This window comes from Centroberyx gerrardi, chromosome 20, assembly GCF_048128805.1.
Source record: "Centroberyx gerrardi isolate f3 chromosome 20, fCenGer3.hap1.cur.20231027, whole genome shotgun sequence".
In the NCBI taxonomy this organism is placed as follows: Eukaryota; Metazoa; Chordata; class Actinopteri; order Beryciformes; family Berycidae; genus Centroberyx; species Centroberyx gerrardi.
In genome coordinates, this window is record NC_136016.1 from 4,171,705 (window position 1) to 4,192,160 (window position 20,456).

The 20,456-nt window shown below is 43.2% G+C and overlaps 3 protein-coding genes and 1 non-coding gene across 4 annotated transcripts; 3 read left to right on the forward strand and 1 right to left on the reverse strand.

The window, feature by feature from the left end:
- Window positions 1-10,411: 10,411 nt before the first annotated feature.
- LOC139931246 (C-C chemokine receptor type 8-like) lies at window positions 10,412-12,764 on the forward strand. The gene is made up of 2 exons (XM_071924695.2): window positions 10,412-10,536; window positions 11,157-12,764. Exons 1-2 carry the CDS (start codon window positions 10,439-10,441, stop codon window positions 12,235-12,237), a joined length of 1,179 nt encoding a protein of 392 aa, XP_071780796.2. The 5' UTR covers window positions 10,412-10,438; the 3' UTR covers window positions 12,238-12,764.
- Window positions 12,765-13,093: 329 nt separating this feature from the next.
- trnaa-agc (transfer RNA alanine (anticodon AGC)) lies at window positions 13,094-13,166 on the reverse strand. Its single transcript has one exon. It is a non-coding gene; the product is annotated as a tRNA-Ala (tRNA).
- Window positions 13,167-13,438: 272 nt separating this feature from the next.
- On the forward strand, window positions 13,439-20,281 carry galk1 (galactokinase 1). The gene is made up of 8 exons (XM_071924684.2): window positions 13,439-13,777; window positions 14,459-14,648; window positions 14,929-15,048; window positions 15,295-15,430; window positions 15,618-15,799; window positions 15,895-16,045; window positions 16,133-16,295; window positions 19,731-20,281. Exons 1-8 carry the CDS (start codon window positions 13,613-13,615, stop codon window positions 19,803-19,805), a joined length of 1,182 nt encoding a protein of 393 aa, XP_071780785.1. The 5' UTR covers window positions 13,439-13,612; the 3' UTR covers window positions 19,806-20,281.
- LOC139931241 (BTB/POZ domain-containing protein KCTD21-like) lies at window positions 17,564-19,724 on the forward strand. The gene is made up of 2 exons (XM_071924689.2): window positions 17,564-18,030; window positions 18,516-19,724. Exons 1-2 carry the CDS (start codon window positions 17,623-17,625, stop codon window positions 18,984-18,986), a joined length of 879 nt encoding a protein of 292 aa, XP_071780790.1. The 5' UTR covers window positions 17,564-17,622; the 3' UTR covers window positions 18,987-19,724.
- Window positions 20,282-20,456: the final 175 nt, after the last annotated feature.

The following is a 20,456-nucleotide window of genomic DNA, read 5'->3' on the forward strand; positions in this document are numbered from 1 at the left end:
TGGCTCACGTTCCTTAGGGGAGTTTGAGGAGAGAGAGGAGGAGAAGGAACACCGAGTGGAAGAAAGGGAGGAGAAGAAAGAGAGAGAGGCACTGGAGAGAGAAGAGGGAGAGAGAAAGGAGAGAAGAAGAGAGAAGGCACAGTGAGAGGAGGGAGAGAGAGTGGAGAGAGTGGATGGACACCAGAGCTAGGGAGGAATGGCGAGAAAGAGAGGAGAGGGAGAGGGAGAGTCAAGCCAGGGAGGAAAGAATAATGTTACTTTTACAGTCATTTTTGCAAAAAAAATAAAAGAAAAAAAGATTACAATTTTGTCAGTGTTTTCTTTATCAATGTTCAGGTGGGAGCGCCACTGCTACATTAACAGAAACCACAATAATAACAACTGGACTTAAAAAATATGATGTGTGAATAATCAATCATAATAAATATGATGTGTGAAGCTTTGCGATTGTGGATCTGTTATAATAAATTGTTTAAGAATAAAAAAAAAAATCTTTACCAACTTTACTACAACTATGTACATGTATTCACCAGGGTTGGATAACATTGAAATTGAAATGAGGAAAATCAGACAACTCCCTGGGTAAAGGTTAAAATAAATAAAAACTTAACAATAATCATGTTCCTGCAGTACAGGGATCCGGTCATTTGGAGCAGACACTGCAGCTGCGAGCCTGCTTCTGAGGGTGTCCCCAGACCGCTGGAGTGGCTCATTGGCTTCGTCACAGTCATCCCCATCATCACCATCACCATCTTCGTCAGGCTCCAAAATGTCCCCATTCCCGATGCAGAGGTTGTGGAGGAAAAGGCAGTCAATAATGACCTCCGACACAAACCCCACCTTCACCTCTAGCGCTTTCAAAAAGATGGAGCGCCACCTGGTCTTCAGCACCCCAAATGCCCTCTCCACCACACACCTTGCCCTGGACAGCCTTGTGTTGTACCTGCCCTCAACAACATTCCGGACAGGCTCACGGAATGGGGTCATCAGGCAAATGGGTTGAGCCAAGCAGGGATACCCTCCGTCACCTATGAGGCACCATCCTGGAGGTGGGTACAGCTGGTGCACATACAAGGGGCTGCACCTGAGGACCCTGGTATCCTGCACACTGCCAGGGAAGCCCACGTGGACATCCAGAAAGCGACCCTTGTGGTCACAGACGGCTTGAAACTGGATGGAGTGGAAGAGTTTCCGGTTGAAGTAGTCCGCCGCAAACCGTCCAGGTGGTACAATGTGAACATGGCACCCATCTATGCTCCCTGCCACATTGCTGAAAGCTGGGGAACCAGACAGCTGCCGGAACCCAGCCCCGATTTCCTCCAGCTCATCCCTGTTGGGGAAGCGGATCAGCCTCCTAAACATGCCTTGGATGCCCTTGCTGACCCGGTGCACCATGTCGTGACACGTGGTGCGGGGAATGTCAAAGGCCTCTGACACAACCCTGTAGGATGTGGCACTAGCCAACCAGTACACAATTACAAGAACCTCAAATGCCTTCCCCCATCCATGGTCGGTGTCCCCCTGTAGTAGAAGGATTAGGTTCTCCATTGTTGGCCTTGACAGACGGAAGTCCTTCCTGAGGTCACCTTCCCCGAAATAGAGGCACAACAGGGGAACATGAGGATTTACCCTGCAGTATGGCCCTCTTGCAACAACCTGTAAAGGATATTTATGAAATTATTTAGATTGACTATTTATTCTTATAATTTATTTGTCTATTAAATGATTTATTACTATTTATTTTGCTTATTAGTTACTTATTTGTTTATATATCTATTGATGATCAAACATACTGTATCAATTTCTATGATCATGTAATGAGGCCTTTTTCACTTTTAGAAATGTGTTTGATGCATGAAGATTAAATGATCACTTTAAAGATTAATTTATTCATGAGTCTGTCAGTGTTCTGATGCTATAAGAGATTGTAATTTAAGAAGATTCTCACTTTTTCTCTCATCTCAACTGTTCACATCACATTAATATACTGGGAGCTAGTGAGCTGACTGAAACTATCAGTCAGCTCACTAGCTGACTGATAGTTTAACTAACAATCAGTTTTTAATTCGGCTAATCATCTTTCTCGGGAGGTTCTTGTTTCTCAATCAATGTTTAGATCCGAAGCTTTCAGAGGTAAGTTGCCATGAGCAAAAGAATAGAAAAGTTTTGTAACATGTTCACATCAATATTAACATTAACGAATAATATAGATACTAACCAGAGAACATTTCTCTGAAAAGTGATAAATAAATATGATCATTATATAAATTGATGCAAGTCAATTCACCAGTTACCAGGCCATTTTAATACATTTATATTTATTGAAATGTGGTGATATCTGTACATATAGAGCCAAAGAGGCAGCGCTGTTGTTCTGTCCAGTAAAAACATGAAGCTTCACTTTACATTCAAACTAATGTGGCAGCTACAATTGTTAGATTTCTTCTGTGAGACCAACATTTATCTTCCAAAAGGAATTATATCATATATCAAAATACTACGGAGACATTAGAGCCAGAGGTCTAATCACCAAAGAGCTGCACAGACCAGTTCATCGAATCATGTTCTCCCCGGTATGACGACGGACGTTGACCGGCCGATCAGCTCAGGAGTCGGGCTGCTAGCAGCTGAGATGACCGCAGGCCCGGCGGGAGAAACAAATTCGTGGACGGGCATTACATTTTCTCGGGGGGGCACAATGATTTTTCAACGTAACATAATTAAAATCATAATAGAACGCCATTAGTTTACACTTTTTGAACGATATTTCACTAACAAAGTTTATTAATTTAATTCTTTGTCAGTTCACAGAATTGTTTTGTGGCAAGCAAATATCTCGTTTAAATAGATTTATTTCTTTGCATAAGCAAAACGCCTCTTGTTAATAAGGGTTTCTCTGCAAATTTACAATGTTTATATTTTTTATAATGCGCATTGATTTATTTACTGCTGCTGCACGTCTCCCGTCCAAATGGACCAATTTGCTTTACCATGCTAAAATACAACGACACTAATATATAACTTGTAGCCTACTATATTGTAGGCTATATTATGTATTTTAACCCCCTCAGGTCAACGATGTCGTATATGGGGGCGATCACACCGAGAAACGTCGCTACAGGCGCAGCCGCGTCAAAAATGCCTAGGCAGACCGCGGTCGGGCAAAACAGCTTGGTGCGCCTGTGGAGCAGGGCTGCGTGTGCGACCGGGTTAAAGACCGCTAATATCAGCTTTCATCTGTTTGCCAGTGTCCCACCATTCCTACCACATCAAACCGCATCAAAACAGGAAGGAAAGCCTGCCTTCTGCTTGATTTGATTGGCTGCCTGGCCCAAATGTGACATTGACCAGCGGTGCGACTCCGCGCCTTGCGCTGAAAAGTTGAGAATATTTTAACTTTTATGCACGCCTAAAAACCGCCAGAATAAGGGGGCGATCACACCGAGATTATGACATACTAAATATGTCTGGAACGCTGCATGAGAGACTTACTTTATTTTGCCCAGAAGCTAACCGTTGAGGGCTCCGGTGCGATCGTATCCCTTCCAGAAGCTTTGTAATCCAGCCTTGAACAGCAGTGTCTTTTTGGAGACTTTGTAAAATAAATCCATAATGATAAATCCAACACTGAATGTCTTCTGTGATTATTTATCCATTTTTCCGTGTTGAAAACAGTTATTGTTGTTGTTAGCCGTCCACTAGTCTAGCAATTCCACGATGCCTTGGGTTGAGTCTGTTGACCAATCAGAGGCTGTGTTCCTGACTTGTCGACCAATCAGAGGCTGTGTTTCTGACTGTGTGGCAGCTCTGATCTCAAACGCATGCGCAATGGAATAATATGAGCTTGACCGCATCCTCCTATCTATATTATTAGGGCAGCAGCCGAAATAATGAGTAGAATAGCGTAAATGTAATAAATATAAATATAAATGTAAATATAAAGTATAAATGCTCAGAAATCTTGTGTGTTTTATTTTAGTACCTTCTAGGCTTCAAATTTGGGGGGGCACAAAAGCCCATTTGGACAGGCATTGCCCCCCAATGCCCCCTCGTGCCGCCGGCACTGGATGACCGGCTGGTCCCGGCCAGCGGCTGCCATAGGCGGCTCCTCAGATCTCCGAAAACGTCGGTGCAGATTTCCAAACAGGCGTTATTTGGATAAACTGACCACATATTGGGAATCTACGTGGGTACTTTCTCGCCTGAAAAAAAATTAAAACTTAATAAAGTGACATATTAACAGTCATAGAGCCAAAATTACAACACCTTTTAGCCTGCTTTAAAATCCCCGCTATCGCTGCCGGCTGGTGCGAAATGCATTCTGGGATACTTGGCTGTATACTTCAATGTGAACAGTCTGCTGGTAATGGCATACTTAATTTCATATTTAGTAGGCAGTATACAGTACATACTCATTGAGTATGTAGTAGGCAGTACGTTAGTATGCGGTTCCGAACACATCCAACGACTGTGATTTAAGCTAGGCTACACATAGTTTATAGACTAGGCTACTTCAAAAATCTTTCCAAATAATTAGGGTAGTTACAATAAGGTCATAACCTATTTGGAAAGATTTTTTAAGTAGCCTAAAGTGTAAGAGGCAAATGTAGACAAATGTTGCAAATTTCGGTCAATAATTGCCAATAACGACTTACCCTGTAGGCGGTTTGCTGGCCTCCATCATTGTTGTAACTGTGGCACTTTGATTGTGATGATCCAAGTTCAAATGATATCCACAATATCCTGGACACTCAATTCCACTGCTGCTCCTAAACCCTGTGGATATCATTATCACCTGCGATTTAGCACGGAAAAAAGTTAGGCCAAAGACATTTTCCAGGTTTAGGAATAATATGATTTGTTTTTATTGTTTTTAAAAAGATATCTCTATAACGTGATCCGACAAGTGACAGTGAGCAGAGATGACACGGTCACTCTGTGACCTGGAGCACAAAGACCGCAAAGTCTCCACGAAGGCTAAATGACTACAACACAAGACCTGGATACATTTACACCATTTAAAATAACAACTTACTTTGGCCCCAAAAATCCTACTGACTCATTCTTATACTTGTCAAATCCACTTGATAATAATCTTCGCGTTTCCCGACTGATTTTCCCTTGGCCAGTGTCAAGCATGCCACAATAAATACACGGCTTCCGGTAAAAGAAAATTCAAAATAAAAGCCTCAGTGGCAAATATACAATATTGCTACTTTTGATTAATATTATTATTAATAAAGAACCAAAGTAAATGAGTCTGGCTGACTATGCGGCCACACTGATCCGCTGTGTCTGTCCCCGTACGTTCATTTCAGTTCATTTTCAATGAGAGCTGTCCGTTATCCAGAGGGATGACGACGGACAGAAAGTTCAGCCCAGGTGAATTTTTTCTGGACAGACGGATTCGTTCAGCCAATCGGAGACGTTCCTAGGTTAGTCTTGGAAAAAATAGCGGAACACAGAGACAACGCCAAAACCAAAACTAAAACAGAGAAGGTCGGGTATAACATTGGCACGACTGTAGGTTTTCCAGGTCAGTTTTGTATTTAATTTATACTGTAGTCTGTTTCTTCTCTTTTCTACGAAATAGCACTGTTATGAGCAACGCCTTCTTGCTATTTTTTCTACTTCTACCTCGCCCAACATGTGGATGCTCCAAAACAAACCAACAGACAGAAATATATCCTTCAATATTTCTGTCCGGTACATTGTTTGGAGCCATTTTAAACTGTTGTTATATGTTGAAATGGCTCCAAACAATGTAGTAGCCTAGATAATTTGTCTGGTATGGGTTTTGTGTTTGAGTCTTGGTGTGCTTTTGGCAGCCCTCCTGCACTGCTCAAAATGTAGGAAATATTCGAGATACTTCTTCTTTTCCTTTTATGAAGTAGGCTACACTAATGAGGTGAATCCATGGGTGAATCCAGGTAAAAGCCACTATCCCTTATTGATTTCCCTTGTTAAATCTATACCAGTCACAAACGAGATAAGCACAGTGCATTTTGGACATATATTGCATATGTAAATAGGCTACATATGCAGAACATGTAGGGGAGAGCAGGGTATGTTGTCACACCTTTTAGTCATTGGTGTATTTCTCAGTAGTGCCTTACTACTGAGATACAATATATATTTTTCACCACACACCAGGTAAAACAACCCGTCCCTCACCTATCCTGGGATGCTCAGACAAATATAAGTTCTGATACAATTTCTAACAGTATGATATATTAATGTACATGTAATATATACACATTTAATTTGATGTTTTATCATGTAAAAATAATTCTTAGTCGCTTGAAGAAATCAGTAATAATAGTAATCTGCCTATGCAGCCTCCCTCTGTGACTGTATTTGAGGCCGGTCCAGCAGTGAGGCCACTTGCTACACAAGCCAAAACTTTGTGGGTGTACCAAGCAGGGGCGGAAATCACGGGGGGGACAGGGGGGTCCGGACCCCCCCTTCCTGGGACTAACAGAGAGTTGTCCCCCGCAATATATCATTGTAAACATAACTATATAATTTTAAATAATATAATAATATGCATTGAAAGCACTTGTGATAATTATAGACGCAAAACAATGCGTTTTTAAGTTTCGAAAGATTGAGTCCCCCCCTCATATGCCTCACAGTGGTTTGGTCCACTGCCTACCTGCCTCCCCGAACCCCCCCACACACACATTAGCCCTCGGTACGAGTGTGTGTGGAGGATCTCTCGAAGTGTGTCAGTGGTGGCAGACCTCCAGTAAGTAGCTGAGGTTAACTTAAAACAAAGGATGTGTCAGACATTTTTCTTTACTTCTACCACTCAATAGAATAAAACACATTCACAATTGTAACCAGACTACATTTTGTTCCGTTACCTCGCGGTTGAATCTTGTGCGTCAGCGTGTTGGTACGGAGCAGCCGCGTCTCCTAATGCATGTATGTGTATGGAGGCAGGAGGTCTATCCACAATTAAAATCATCATAACTCACTGAATTTTCGACCGATTTTCAAGCGGTTTGGTTTGTTACAAATGCCAGACATGTATTTATGATACAGGATACTTGGTTAAATTAAAATGCGGGATTTCATACCAAAATACTTTATCTTTTGTAGATGGTAACAGTAATATTTCTATAATATAATATTTAAGATTAACTTACCCTATGTAATTAGGTTCTAAGTATATTATTTTTTTCTTACTGCATGTAAAATGGCTGCCACTATGTTATTTTGTTCATAATTTTGGAAATAAATGAAGACTTAATTAATAAAAAAGACATAATTACAACAAACATTATGTTAAAATATAAGTAAGTTTCTGGCAGGCTTCATAGCGTTCTGGACTTTTACACATTGACAGCAAAACATTAGAGATCTGCTTTTTCGGGAAAACTAAATCTAATTAGGCATATATTAGCTTTAGTTCAGTTAATGGGTGTTGCATCTCACCTACTACTGTAAATAACCTGCATGCTGTGTGTGTGTGTGTGTGTGTGTGTGTGTGTGTGTGTGTGTGTGTGTGTGTGTCTATTTGTCAGCCAGCCAGGTCAGTTAAAATGGCAGAGAAAAGAAAAACAGACATCCGATCATTTTTCAGTGCACCGAAACGCCAAGTAGAAAGACCCCAGTAATATCAAAGGCAATTTGATAAAATCTTCATAAGAAAGGAATGAAGTGCTTATGGAAATGTTTCATAATGGACCTCTATATACATTTAATACAACAGTACTTTTGGCGGCACCTTTGGTGTCCCCTTCAGGAATTGCTCTTGAGAAATTTTTCTGTTTATTGTCCCCCCCAACAGTGAAATGAAATATCCGCCCTTGTAGTCAATGTTAACAGATAGCGTTCTCTACTACGAGTCCCGCTGCATTGGTGTAGTGCATTGGTGTCCCGTGTCGGCATAGCAACGGACGCTGTAACGAAACTTTAGTATAACAGCTGTTTTAGAATGTTATTGTGTCACCCGGATAAAAATTGGCGTGACACCGCCTCCCTAACCCCCCAAAAAATCGCTGATTGGCTTTGCCATTTCTTGCTAACGTATGAAATGCTGTGGGCAAGAAGAGCCAAAGCTCCGCCTACCGGCGAGCATGCGAGTGAAGACTCCATCCTATTTTATATTAGTAACAGTTGTGTTTAGCCATTAAAGTTAGTTTATTTAAGTACCATGTCGCGTGCGTCTGTGACGGGTGACGACCGTAAGTAGCCTACATGTCACAAGTGAGACTGAACAATGCTGATGTGTGCCACACTGGACAACACTGATGTAAAACAAATATGCCAACAGTTCATTTCTGTTAATGACAGGCGTAGGCATGTGTTTGGCTCCTTCAAATAAGAGCAAGGCAGTGGACAGTCAGCTGTTTGTATGTAGGGTTTGGATATAGTTTACAATATCTTATCATTATTATTATTATTATTATTATTATTATAATTATTATAATTATTATTTTAAATGTAAATACAGATCGTTGGTTTGAATAGGCAACAGTACTACAGTACCTGCCTTAAAACAAAATGTGCTCTTCAAAGTCCCATTCAGCTGGCAAATTTGAGTAAAGGATTCATTAATGTGCTACACCCCTGTGTCTGTGTGTCTGTTAATGAGTGTATTGGCTACCATAACTATCTAGATCAGTGGTTCTCAACGTGGGGTCCGGGGACCACCAGCAGTCCTTGAGGGGGTTCCAGGGGGTCCCCAGCAAATTGATGAATTGTTAAACTTCAGCATTATTTAATTTACAAATAGTTAACACAATTAGAGAATGTAGAAGAATGACTGTTTTGATCATAGTTTCACTGTTATCTCTCTACCTACAATACAGACAGTCATGGGATTCTGGATCAAAATCATATCTAACAATAAAAGTATTCTCAGATTTGGGGCGGAGAGACAAAATCTCATCAAATGGGGTTTTGTTAAAAGTCTAGCTGCATGTTATGTCTTGCTATAATCTGTTTTTGTGTATCTTGCTCTTCCTGATGTTTGTCCTATATCATTCTGTTCTCTGGTTGATTGTTGATCAGTTAGATCTAGTAAGGCTCATTCTCTGAAGTCTTTTATGTGAAGACGGGCTGTATAAATAAACAAACAAATACTTACACTCGAACTAGAACTCAATTGCTGACTGAATCAAAATGGTGCATGAAAGATGTGGAGATCTGAAAGATGTGGAGATCTGAAAGATGTGGAGCTCTGTGAGCTAGCCAGACCTCAGGAAAGGTCTCAGGCATTAGGCAGAGCTTGCCCCTACACATTGGCATTGGCACTTCACTGTCACTTCTTCATCTCTCTCCAAGTGATAAACACAGACAACACAAACAAAGCTCCGTGCAAGCCACCAGCTGTGTGCTCGTGTGCCTGCAGGCCTGGTCAGAGTCAGCTTGCATGGTTCCAAAGCTTGCAGATTGTGGACTTGTGGTTGGTTACTCACCTACCCGCAAGCATAGGCTTTCGGATGAAACAAAGTAAAAGCAATAGAGTTTCAGGAAGTGTCTAACCATAGATCTGTAGCATATGTAAGCCCTCAGCCCACCCATGAGAGTGCTGTTTGGCTAATGCCGTGGTTAGGGGATGGGAGTGTTGCAAAACCTTCGTGCATTCTTTCAGAAGAGCTTCAGAGAAAGTTCAGTTGTCACACCAAGGCAGTAAAAGGCGAGTTAGCCGGGTAGAGGGCACATTCCAACTGGATGCGCAGTAGAGCATCTGTTTGATTTGGTCTTGTATCTCAATATAGTGTGATTCAAGATGAACACCACCAGCAATTATCTGGTTAACAGCACTGAGAGGTGAGACTTTTTCACTTTTGTTTGAGGAGAGATGTCAGTAAGTTGTAAATGTCTATACAACTCACCAAGTCTATACATAAGACAGCAATATGCCTCTGTATAATTATGTGCTGTATTTTGTAATATGAGACGACTATGAGTGATGCAACCATACGACTTTTAAACAATCACTTTTTTTGAACTAGCTAATCAATATTTCTTCTGCTTTAACAGAGACAGAACCTCCCCAATTCCCCCCTCAAGTTTAAGTGCACAATACATTATTTAGTAAATTTGATATTGCACTTCCATGAATGCTTAATCTGCATTTAGCACATGAATATTTCCATAATAACTACTTCTCTGCTGAGGTCTATATGGTATAATTTTCAGGACTCAGTTCACGTTCATACAAACTTGTGTAAGTTTAATAAGAAGAAAACTTGGACTGACGGAGCTGATTTTTCCATTTTCCCAAATTTACGCTGTTTATGCGCATTTTTGGCAAGTCTGCTCGGAGTTGTGGCGCGCACATCCCCGGGTATGGGCTAGTATACTTCAAGCTGTATCAGAATTAAAAATGAATCTGACACTAGACTAAACATGCTATCCAGGGTGTGTGCAGCGTAACAGTGATACACATCAGCAGGATGGCATTCTTCTCCGTAAGTAGGTCATGTTTTTAATGACTTCCAGGTGGAATAACATGGCCACGACCATCGCTGCTGTCGTCGGTACTGTCAGGGAGAATTCATCCACAGAATACTCATATGGGTAAGATATAAACCTATTAAATCTATACACACACACACACACAGATCACAATCAGTTAAAGTCTGTCATGTCTGTCCGTCTGTATCTTGTCTGTCCCTATCCTGTTAGTGTGTCCTCTTAGTCTCTCTTACTCCTCTTACTCCTCTTAGTCTTTTCTGCACTCTGTCTAATCCTGTCCTACCTCACTGCCAAGTAATTGTTTGTCTGGTTCCTTTTTTTCCTTCCTTTTTTTCCTTTCCTTTCCCGTTTGTTCGTTTTGTTTCCTTTATTCCTCCACTCAGAGGATACATACCATGTAAATGCTTGGAAATGAATTAAAACGAACTAATATAATGAATGCTGTAAGTAACTGTACAGCTTTGACACTTACAAAATTATCTTTGTGCGTGCTTCGCATTTGTAGTTGTGCGACAATATGACAGGAATGTATGAGTATGAAAAGAAATGGAAGTAATGGAGGAGAAGGAACATGGATGTAGATTGCTGAAGCACAACAATCTGGTATTTCCTGCTATAGTCATACTTTTTTTAACCTAAAAAAAACTGATCTGAAATACTGGAAACTTCCCTAATCATTCATCTGTCTTTCCTGCTGGCTCGCTCCTCTATTTCTCTCCCAGCTCTACCCAGGAACCTTTCAGCGAGAACACCACTGACTATGCTTACTGGGACTACAACAGCTTCGCTGACGATGAGCTGGGGCGGTGTGTGTACGAGAGCCACGGGGCCCACTATCTCCCCGTCCTCTACTCCGTCTTCTTCATCGTGGGCCTCCTGGGCAACGCTATGGTCATCTGGGTCATCGTCTGCGGGGTACGCCTCCGCAGCATGACCGACGTCTGCCTCCTCAACCTGGCCTTCGCCGACCTCCTCCTGGTGTGTTCCCTTCCCTTCCTCGCCCACCAAGCCCGCGACCAGTGGTTATTCGGGGACGGCATGTGCAAGGCGGTCCTGGGTGCCCACTATATCGGGTTTTACAGCGGGATCTTCTTCATCACCCTTATGAGCATTGACAGGTACCTGGCTATAGTTCATACGGTGTACGCTCTGCGGGTACGGACGCGCTCCGTTGGGATTCTTGCGGCCGCTGTTACCTGGGTGGCCGGATTTACGGCTTCTTTTCCTGACCTGAGCTTTCTTGAAGTACAGGAGTCTCGAAAGAAAGACGGTAATATGTATAAATTCTGCGCTCCTTTATACTCCAAAGCTGGTACCTTAGCACCCGGCAGGCACTTCTGGAGCATCTTCGGCCTTTTCAAAATGAACGTTCTCGGCTTGTTGATCCCGATGGCCATCATGGGTTTCTGCTACGCCCACATCATTCGGAGGCTCCTGTGCAGCCAGTCATCCAAGAAACAGGCCATTCACTTGGTTCTCATAGTGGTGGCCGTGTTCTTCTGCTGCTGGGTGCCCTACAATGTCGCAATGCTCTTCAAAGCCTTGGAGCTGCTGCACGTTTATACGGAATGCGACAGCAGCAAGGCCATCAGGCGGGCGATACAGGCCACCGAGGCCATCGCCTACTCTCACAGCTGCCTCAACCCCGTCCTGTACGTGTTTGTCGGGGAGAACTTCAGGAGGCACCTCGTGAGGCTGGTGAACAGGGCTCCGTGCAGGCTGTGCCAGATTATGAAGACCTTCATCCCCCAGGACAGTAATAGTTCGGTCTACTCGCAAAGAGAGAGGTCCACTGCTGTGTGAAGTGGGAGTGTGTGGGGGGTTGAGTTGTGTACTTTTCGTGGGGGATATGCGTTCCAGTTAAATCAGTGTCATATTGCAGAAGATGTTGTCTAGTTGTGAGGTTTCCACGTCCATAGTTTTCACTGAATGGAAGCCAGTCAAAATATTAGTGTGTATCCTATGGAGCCACATGATAGGAGTTTGTCACTTGCAGACTCCCTTGGATCAGTCCATGTTGACCTGGGAGTCCAGAGGAACTTATAACCAGCAAGGGTGGTTCAGTGTCTTGCTCAAGGACACTTGGACGGGATGGACATGCGGGCTGGTGCGGGACTCGAACCGAAACCTTTTGTTTAAGAGGCGCATTATTTACATATCCAAACAGTGTGGGACTGTGAACACCAGAGGGAGCCACAGTTCATGAGTTGTATAGAGATACTCCATACTTTCCACTACAAAGTTCTATACTACTACTACTAATAATAATACTAATAATAACAACAACAACAATAATAATAATAATATAAACTCTTTGTATAGTACCTCTTTAAAACAGAGCTTATAAAGTGATCAAATAAAAAAAAACAACTAAACATCATGTCCATAATGTAAAACAAGTGGCAACAAACAGATACCACAAGTTAAAAGAAAAGACAAGCGTAGAAGGTAAAAACAATAACATAGTATAAAGAATAAGAGAAAACACATTGCATAAAAGAAAGTCTTTAAAAATAAGCTTTAAAAAGTGATATGAAGGATGATACTAGCTCTGGCATGCTGAGAGTCTTTCAAGATATCTAAATCCAATATGGGGGACTATTTTGTAATAACCATTAATGCCCAGTACAATAAATATAGTGGAAAAAACGAAAAACATTGGAGGATGCGGGCATCGATCCCGCTACCTCTCGCATGCTAAGCGAGCGCTCTACCATTTGAGCTAATCCCCCTATATGTCGCAATGGGGTTGACCCAATATATATAAACTAAAACAGTGAACTGTATGTAAAAATTGTGCGTAAATGTGTTTGTCATCATGATTCAAACGAAACACCTTTCTCCGTATTCAGAGTAATACTGTAAAATCATAATAAAATGAGTTTAAATAGCCTTTTCCCTAGACCTAGTCGTCCCAATGTGTCATGTGACGCGTCTCCACCAATCAGAGCCTCGCAGCACGCTCCAAGCAGGAAGTAAATCACCTGACAAATGTCATAAAGCAACATTTCTTCACTACATCTATCGTTAACACTTAGCATTTCTAGTCGCTTCTTTCCGTCTCAGTTTGTTAGATAATTCGGAGATAAAACTGGCACGCACGTTTCTCTCGACTCACAGTAATATGATAATAGTTTGAACGTGCGTGTTGGAATTTGTACCACGTCTATTTATCTCAATGGCCAGTCCCGTTCCGGTTGTGTCCGAGGTTGTTGCGGAGGCTCGGCGTGTGTACGAGCAGGTGTTCGGGGGAGAGGCTCCTCAGGTGGCGGTGTGTGCCCCTGGAAGAGTCAACCTGATAGGGGAGCACACTGACTACAACAATGGATTCGTACTACCAATGGTAACAGAACATGATCAAAAGTTTTCGCTCAGTGGCAAATCAAAGGCGACGGTTACTGTGTGTCTGAATCTACGCGGAAGTATTGATTGTGTTGTTCCTTATATTTCAAATGGAGATAATACAAACTGGCAGTCTGTCTCTGAGCATCATAAAGGCTCTTTGGCTTTTTGAGCAGTAATCATACTATCAGTAGCTACCCACGTTCTCTGGTGTAGAATGAACTTCACGCCAAACTTCCTTAAATAATCTGGCAGTTTAAAGTTGCCTTGCTTATCACTAAATGTACTTTTCTCATAAAATATAACTCCAGACAGTTTCCAAATCTTTAGGAGACACTCTTCAAGTCAGCGTGCATCCAATACACCAAGCAGCACGTATTTAAATAAAAAATCATCTTTACAAATTGGTTTCCCTGTTTTGCCAGGAACCTTCCACCAAAATACACCACGATGGTTTAATTGTGAACCAATTAAAAAAACTGAGACTTTATTGAAATGAAGTGCTGCTTGGCGGGCCACTTGTATGAATTTAACAGAAGACCCTAAGGATTTGTACAAGGACTTAAGTTATGTTCTACTAGGTTTTAGCCGATAAGCACGGAGTTTGGTGTGAATTCTCTCCATACACAAAGGTTGGGCTAGCTACCCATCTGAATGTGTGTGTCTCTGTTATGTGTGTCAGGCGCTGCCCCTGGTGACAGTGGTGGTGGGGAGTCGAACCTCTGGCCAGGGCGCGACCATAGTAACAGCAGCTAAGGATGTGGAGGAGCCCAGGAGGGTGGACTTTAACCTGCCCAACGATGGCTCACCTCTGTCTCCAGGGCTACCCAGCTGGGCAAACTATGTGAAGGGCGTTGTGCAGCATTACAGGGGTAAACAAAGAGCGATGACCATATCCATTACACTATAATAAAAAAAACCTGAAGCTGATGAGGAGATGTCAAATGGTGGATATCTCAATTTTTCATATCTCATAGTCATACAGTGGATCATGACACAGTCCTTTGAAAATGCATGAGAACATACAGTAGAAGCTTGTTGATCTCAAAGATACTACCTGATGCACTTGTAACGCTTCCTTGGTTGGACACCAGAGATAGTCGTAACATTTGGTTAATTTGGTGTATTTTCTCTGTCTCTCTTGTCCTTCAGCTCCCCCTGTCCCGGGGTTCAGGGCGGTGATAGCCAGCACTGTCCCCCTGGGAGGAGGTCTGTCCAGCTCAGCCTCTCTAGAGGTGGCTTTCTACACATTCCTACAGCAGCTCAACCCAGGTCAGAGACTAGGCTTAGACCACTACTGATATCTAATTTTCAATAAAAGGCCAATATTGATCCGATATATTGGTCGAAATTTCACATAAATACTGATATTGCTTGATGTTAAATTGGTGGTTTGCTGCCATTGATCATGAGTACTTTAGTTACCTAACCTCTATAATCTATAATGGTTTTGTTTACATGAGTATGAGCCTGGATCTTTGATAGCCATTCTACCTCTTTGCTTGCCCTTTTCCACAGATGATGGAGACAAGGTGGCGAAGGCAGTGGCATGTCAGCAGGCAGAACACACCCACGCTGGCATGCCCTGTGGCATCATGGACCAGTTTGTGTCTGTTCTGGGCAGGGAGGCTCATGCTTTGCTCATCGACTGCAGGTAATGGAAAGGTCAACAATAAGCCGCTTAGAAAGTGTTCAATAACATGTAGAAGTTTGGGTCTGTTGTGTCTTATGTCTTTTTTATGTTAGCCTTGGCATGTATTGGCAAAAAAAATAGACACACAGAGGAAACACTACAGGCTTTATTTCCACAGTTATCAGTTACTTCTTTGTCATTTACTCAGGTCCCTGGAGGCGACCCCAGTTCCGCTGGCAGACCCGGGCCTGGTCATCCTCATCACCAACTCCAACGTCAAGCACTCTCTGACTGGCAGCGAGTACCCCACCAGACGCAGACAGTGTGAGGAGGCCGCCTCCATCTTGGGAAAGGCTAGTCTCAGGGATGCTACCATGAAGGACCTGGAGGGTATGAAGTCATCCTGTTCCATTCCATTGATGTGGTCCTGTCCTGTCCCACCATATCTAAAAGCAAGCTAACTTAGTGTTTTTACCTTCTCTCAGAGGCAAGGCACCGGCTGGACGATATGACCTATCGTAGAGCTCGTCACGTGATTGAGGAGATAGAAAGAACTGTCCAAGCTGCCGAAGCCCTGAGGAGAGGCACCTACAAAGAGTTTGGCAAACTCATGGTGGAGAGCCACAACTCCCTCAGGTAGGGTTGTGATTCCGTTTAACCCAGCGACCTTTTTTCGATGAGAATGTTTACGTACGACAACACGGTGCATTGTCCCTCTGTCAGAGATTTGTACGAGGTGAGCTGCAGGGAGCTGGATGAGCTGGTCTCTGCAGCCATGGAGGTGGAGGGGGTGTTTGGTAGCCGGATGACAGGTGGAGGATTCGGTGGATGCACTGTTACCTTGCTGCAGGCACATGCCATTGATAGGGCTATACTCCACATACAGGTTAGTATCCACACGTGCACACACACACACACCATAAACGGATCAAGTTTATGTAGCATATAAGGATGAACGTGAATATACAAAAATTCTTTAATCCAGATGTGGTAAGTTGGTAGAGACTTATTCAAACAGATTTACTGCTGTAATCAAAGAAAAAGCTGCTTCTACTAAATATTGCTTAAATTGTACGCATACTTTACACAATCAAGGTGTTTTAGATTTCCATTTTTAATACATTCAGAAATAGTAGCCATTTGTTTTTACCTTGTTTTTGATGTCTTGTCATTTGATTTAATGGGTTTTCATTTCAGGCCCTAAGGCAATAAAACCTAGAAAATTTGAAAGGGTGTGTAGAATTGTGATATCCACTGTGCACTCACAGTGTTGTTCCAGTCTGAGCTTTTCTCATCCTCCTCTGCTGTGGTGCAACATGATACAGCATGTACGAGAAGTCCGTTTGCTGTTATTTACTCCAATCCACTTTTTCTCTTTATCTTCAGGAAAATATTTGCGTTCCGAAGGGTAATTCAGTCGGGCATTGTTCATTTGTTCGCTGGAGATAAAAAGCACTTTTCATTGCTATGGCTGTCACTTTAAGGGGGGCATTTCAGACAAATTGCCCAGTCCCCCGTGTCTTGCCCAGACAGCCCCAGAGTGTGTGTGTGTGTGTGTGTGTGCGAGAGAGAGATCGGGGGTATGAGCTGAGAATAAAAGCGAGCTCCGTAGAGACGGAGCCAGAAGTGTCCCGTTATTAGCATGCTGGTCTGGTCACTGTGGCCCTCGCTGCCTTTCTGCTTTAACACAGTCAGACTGGGCTTATGCAATAGGCCTGCTGTTGGCTAGCAGCACTGACACCATCCACAATCCTACAGGAGAGATATCAACAAGGATGTAAATTTAATCACAGAAAATCATGGGGAAACATCTGCAAATGAAACCCAAAGGAATTGCGAAGATGATAAGTTTGCTTTCACGCAATAGAGAGGAGCAAAAGAACAGAGGCCTTTATGGGTTTGGTACACAGGTTTTATAAATCTTCAGCTTTGGAAGCAGACTTGGCAGATTTCCTTACATCTTTCCGTATCCCGGCTACTGCTTTGCCTTGCCGACTGTCAAAGGAAGAGAGTCTTTCCCGGAGACAAAAGAAACCCTTGAAACTTCCACATCCCTCAGTCCGCAGCATTCCTGACCAGCGCAGAAGGATCCTTGTCCTCACTACAACAGCATCCACAGCAGAGACGAGGCACAAAGGCCGTCAAACCCCAGCGTTGAAAAGGCTTTGTAGGATCATAACAATCCCAGCTTCGGCATCCCCGTGCCTCCAAAGATGCTGAACCTCAACTCACCGGACAGCAACAGCAACTCTCTCCAGGACCCGGTGTCGTTGAACGTAGGTGGAGAAATCTACACCACGACCCTAGACACTCTGACGCGCTGCCGCGACTCGATGCTAGGTGCCATGTTCACCGGACAGGTCCCCGCGCTCAGGGACAAGCGGGGAAACGTTTTCATCGACCGCGACGGCAAAGTGTTCCGGCACATTCTGAATTACCTGCGCTCCAGCTCCCTGGATTTGCCGGACGGCTTTTCCGAGCTTGCGCTGCTGCGGCGAGAGGCGGATTTCTTCCAGATACGCCCCCTGCTGGAGGAGATCCGCCGCTTCGAGGCGTCGGTGCCACTCAGCCTGAGAGGAGGGCCGCTAGGAGCCATGCTGATGGTGGACGTTGACTGCAAGGTGTGTGCATTAGGGTTAGATCAACATATCAGTTTGATGTATCATGCCGATATTGGTCTTTTATTCAAAAATCAGGTATTGGCCAGTCATTGTAGTCCACCTCTGATATGATGCAGCTTGTCTGATTACATATTTGTTGTAGAATTGATCAATACTACACTGGTTGTCTGTGGAAAGACCTTAACCTGCATTCATGCTGTTTAAGAGGCTTTTCCACTGTGAGAAGAATGAAATTGTCTGGGGCAAAAATTAATACTTGGAACTTTTTGGCATGAACTGGCCAAGTTTAAAGATATTGAATACTGGCACAAAGTATTTCCTATTGGCAGCTTAATTCTAAAAACATCGGCCTTGAAAAACCCTATGCATATCATTTGAGTTATGTGGAAAACAAAGTGCACATTCAAGGACATGGAAGGAGCAGTTCTTTGTTTGTGTACACCCTGCAGAACGTGTCGTCAGCATGTTGTACCATCTCATTCCAGGTCCGCGTCCTCCACTTTAACTTGCGCCGCGGGCCGGAGAACTACGAGCTCCGCACATGCTCCGTGCGAGTCTTCACCGTTGACCTCTTTTGTACCTGGAGGGCCTTCCTGGCTCTGCTTTGCGAGCGGTTCTCCTACCGGACGCCCCAGGGTCCCGCCACCCCGCACCTCTGCAACCCGAGGCAGAACCGGCTGAAACTGGAGTGGGTGCCCCGGCCCGACGAACTACCGCAGGACCAGTACGACAAGCAGCGCTACCGGGGGCTAACCGTCTCCGACCCCGAGGTCACGCAGGCTCACGCCGACGACGTCATCGGCACGCACCGAAGCCCCTGCGAAATCACAGACATGCAGCGTTTCGTGGAGGAGCTGCTGACGGCGTCGCTGGCCGAAGGGTTCAAAGTTGATTCGGTGACGCCCGACCCCGCGGACATTCTTCACTGCACCTCGCTCCGGCTGGTCAAGTGCTGAGGCCACGGCCAAGAAAACAAACAACATACAACACCAGAACATGACGAGTTGACAACTATGGACGGTTGCTAATAGTCCCAGCTTTAACCCATTACCCTTAGGACTTCAGTTCTTTAAATAATATCTAATTTTTAACAAAGAATATACGACCTAATAACTTAACTCTGTAATACGGAAATGAAAGGGATTACAGAAAATGAGCAGTAAATCCTTAAAGAGGCATTTTCTTCCTGCCTCGATGTCTGTCCATCTGTCTCGGATTGTTTACAAAAACTATTATTAATCCTATAAACACCATTACATTTTTTTCCTCTCCACCCACTTGCCGTTTTAAATGAGATACTCGCGTAGGTGAAGTCAGATGAGTTATGCATCGCGTATGTAATTTTAGAAAGGAGGAAGTCGTAGTAAAGGAAGTGTGTAAGAGGAAAAGATGTGTCGGTTGGAGAGGAAAGGCGGCTGGTTAGGAAGACAAGCCCTGCGGCTCCTTCCTCTTGTCGCCTCCTCGAACCTCCTTCCTGGGCGGTGAAGAGATGAGATGAGCACGAACGGCTCTGCAACCTCCATGTATGGACAGTCTGCTCATAAAAAATAAAAATGGTTACACACATAATGAAACATCAGTACAGTCAGATAAAGGTATAACACTTATAACACTCAGATGTAGTCTTTTTACAAATATGTTATTCAGTATAAATATGTTTTATGCACTCACTGGCAATGTGTTGTTTTTTTCCTAAACAGGAGCGATACAGTGGAAGCCCAACTTTCTACATCACTGTTCCTTCAGAGGGAGCTCGGGTTCTCAGTCTGTCCTGACCTGGAATACTGCTGCCACCAGTGCCATTCGCTCTAAAAGATGCATTCCTCTCGACAGGCATTTACAAATTGAAGTTATTTTTTCTCAGACAGCCTTTTTAAATTGAAATGATCACTGTGAAATGAAAATAAAATGAGCTTGAATGATTTGCTCTGATGCAGACTTAAGTTGTTTGTAAGGCAGACTGTATGAAAAGTGCCTTGATAAACAAATGAATCAAGCTCTAATTTTGTTTTTTCATTACTTATATAACATGTTTTTCTCAATTATCTAATTCTTCAATGTCTTAATTAAAAAACGGTATAATTTCGACTATGATGTATTGTTAAATTGTAGGCTAAATTTCATGTTTATTTGCATATTACTCTAACAAACGTCTACTGATTAAATAACTATTATTTTTGAAATACTGTTGTAACACATTGCCTTTGACAATGAGGAATATTTGGCTTAATAAATGTTTTTGTTAAACTTCCTCTTGGATTTCAAGTTTGCTATGCTGTAGAAAGGGAATTCATCCTGCTGGGGTGCTGCCTTCAAATGCTATCGGAAATAACGGAATTCTCACATTAACTACCCAACACCTACCCAACAAAGTGTTCTCTTCCCTCACAGTGTATTTTAGCGGTATCAGGCACCAATTCTAAACG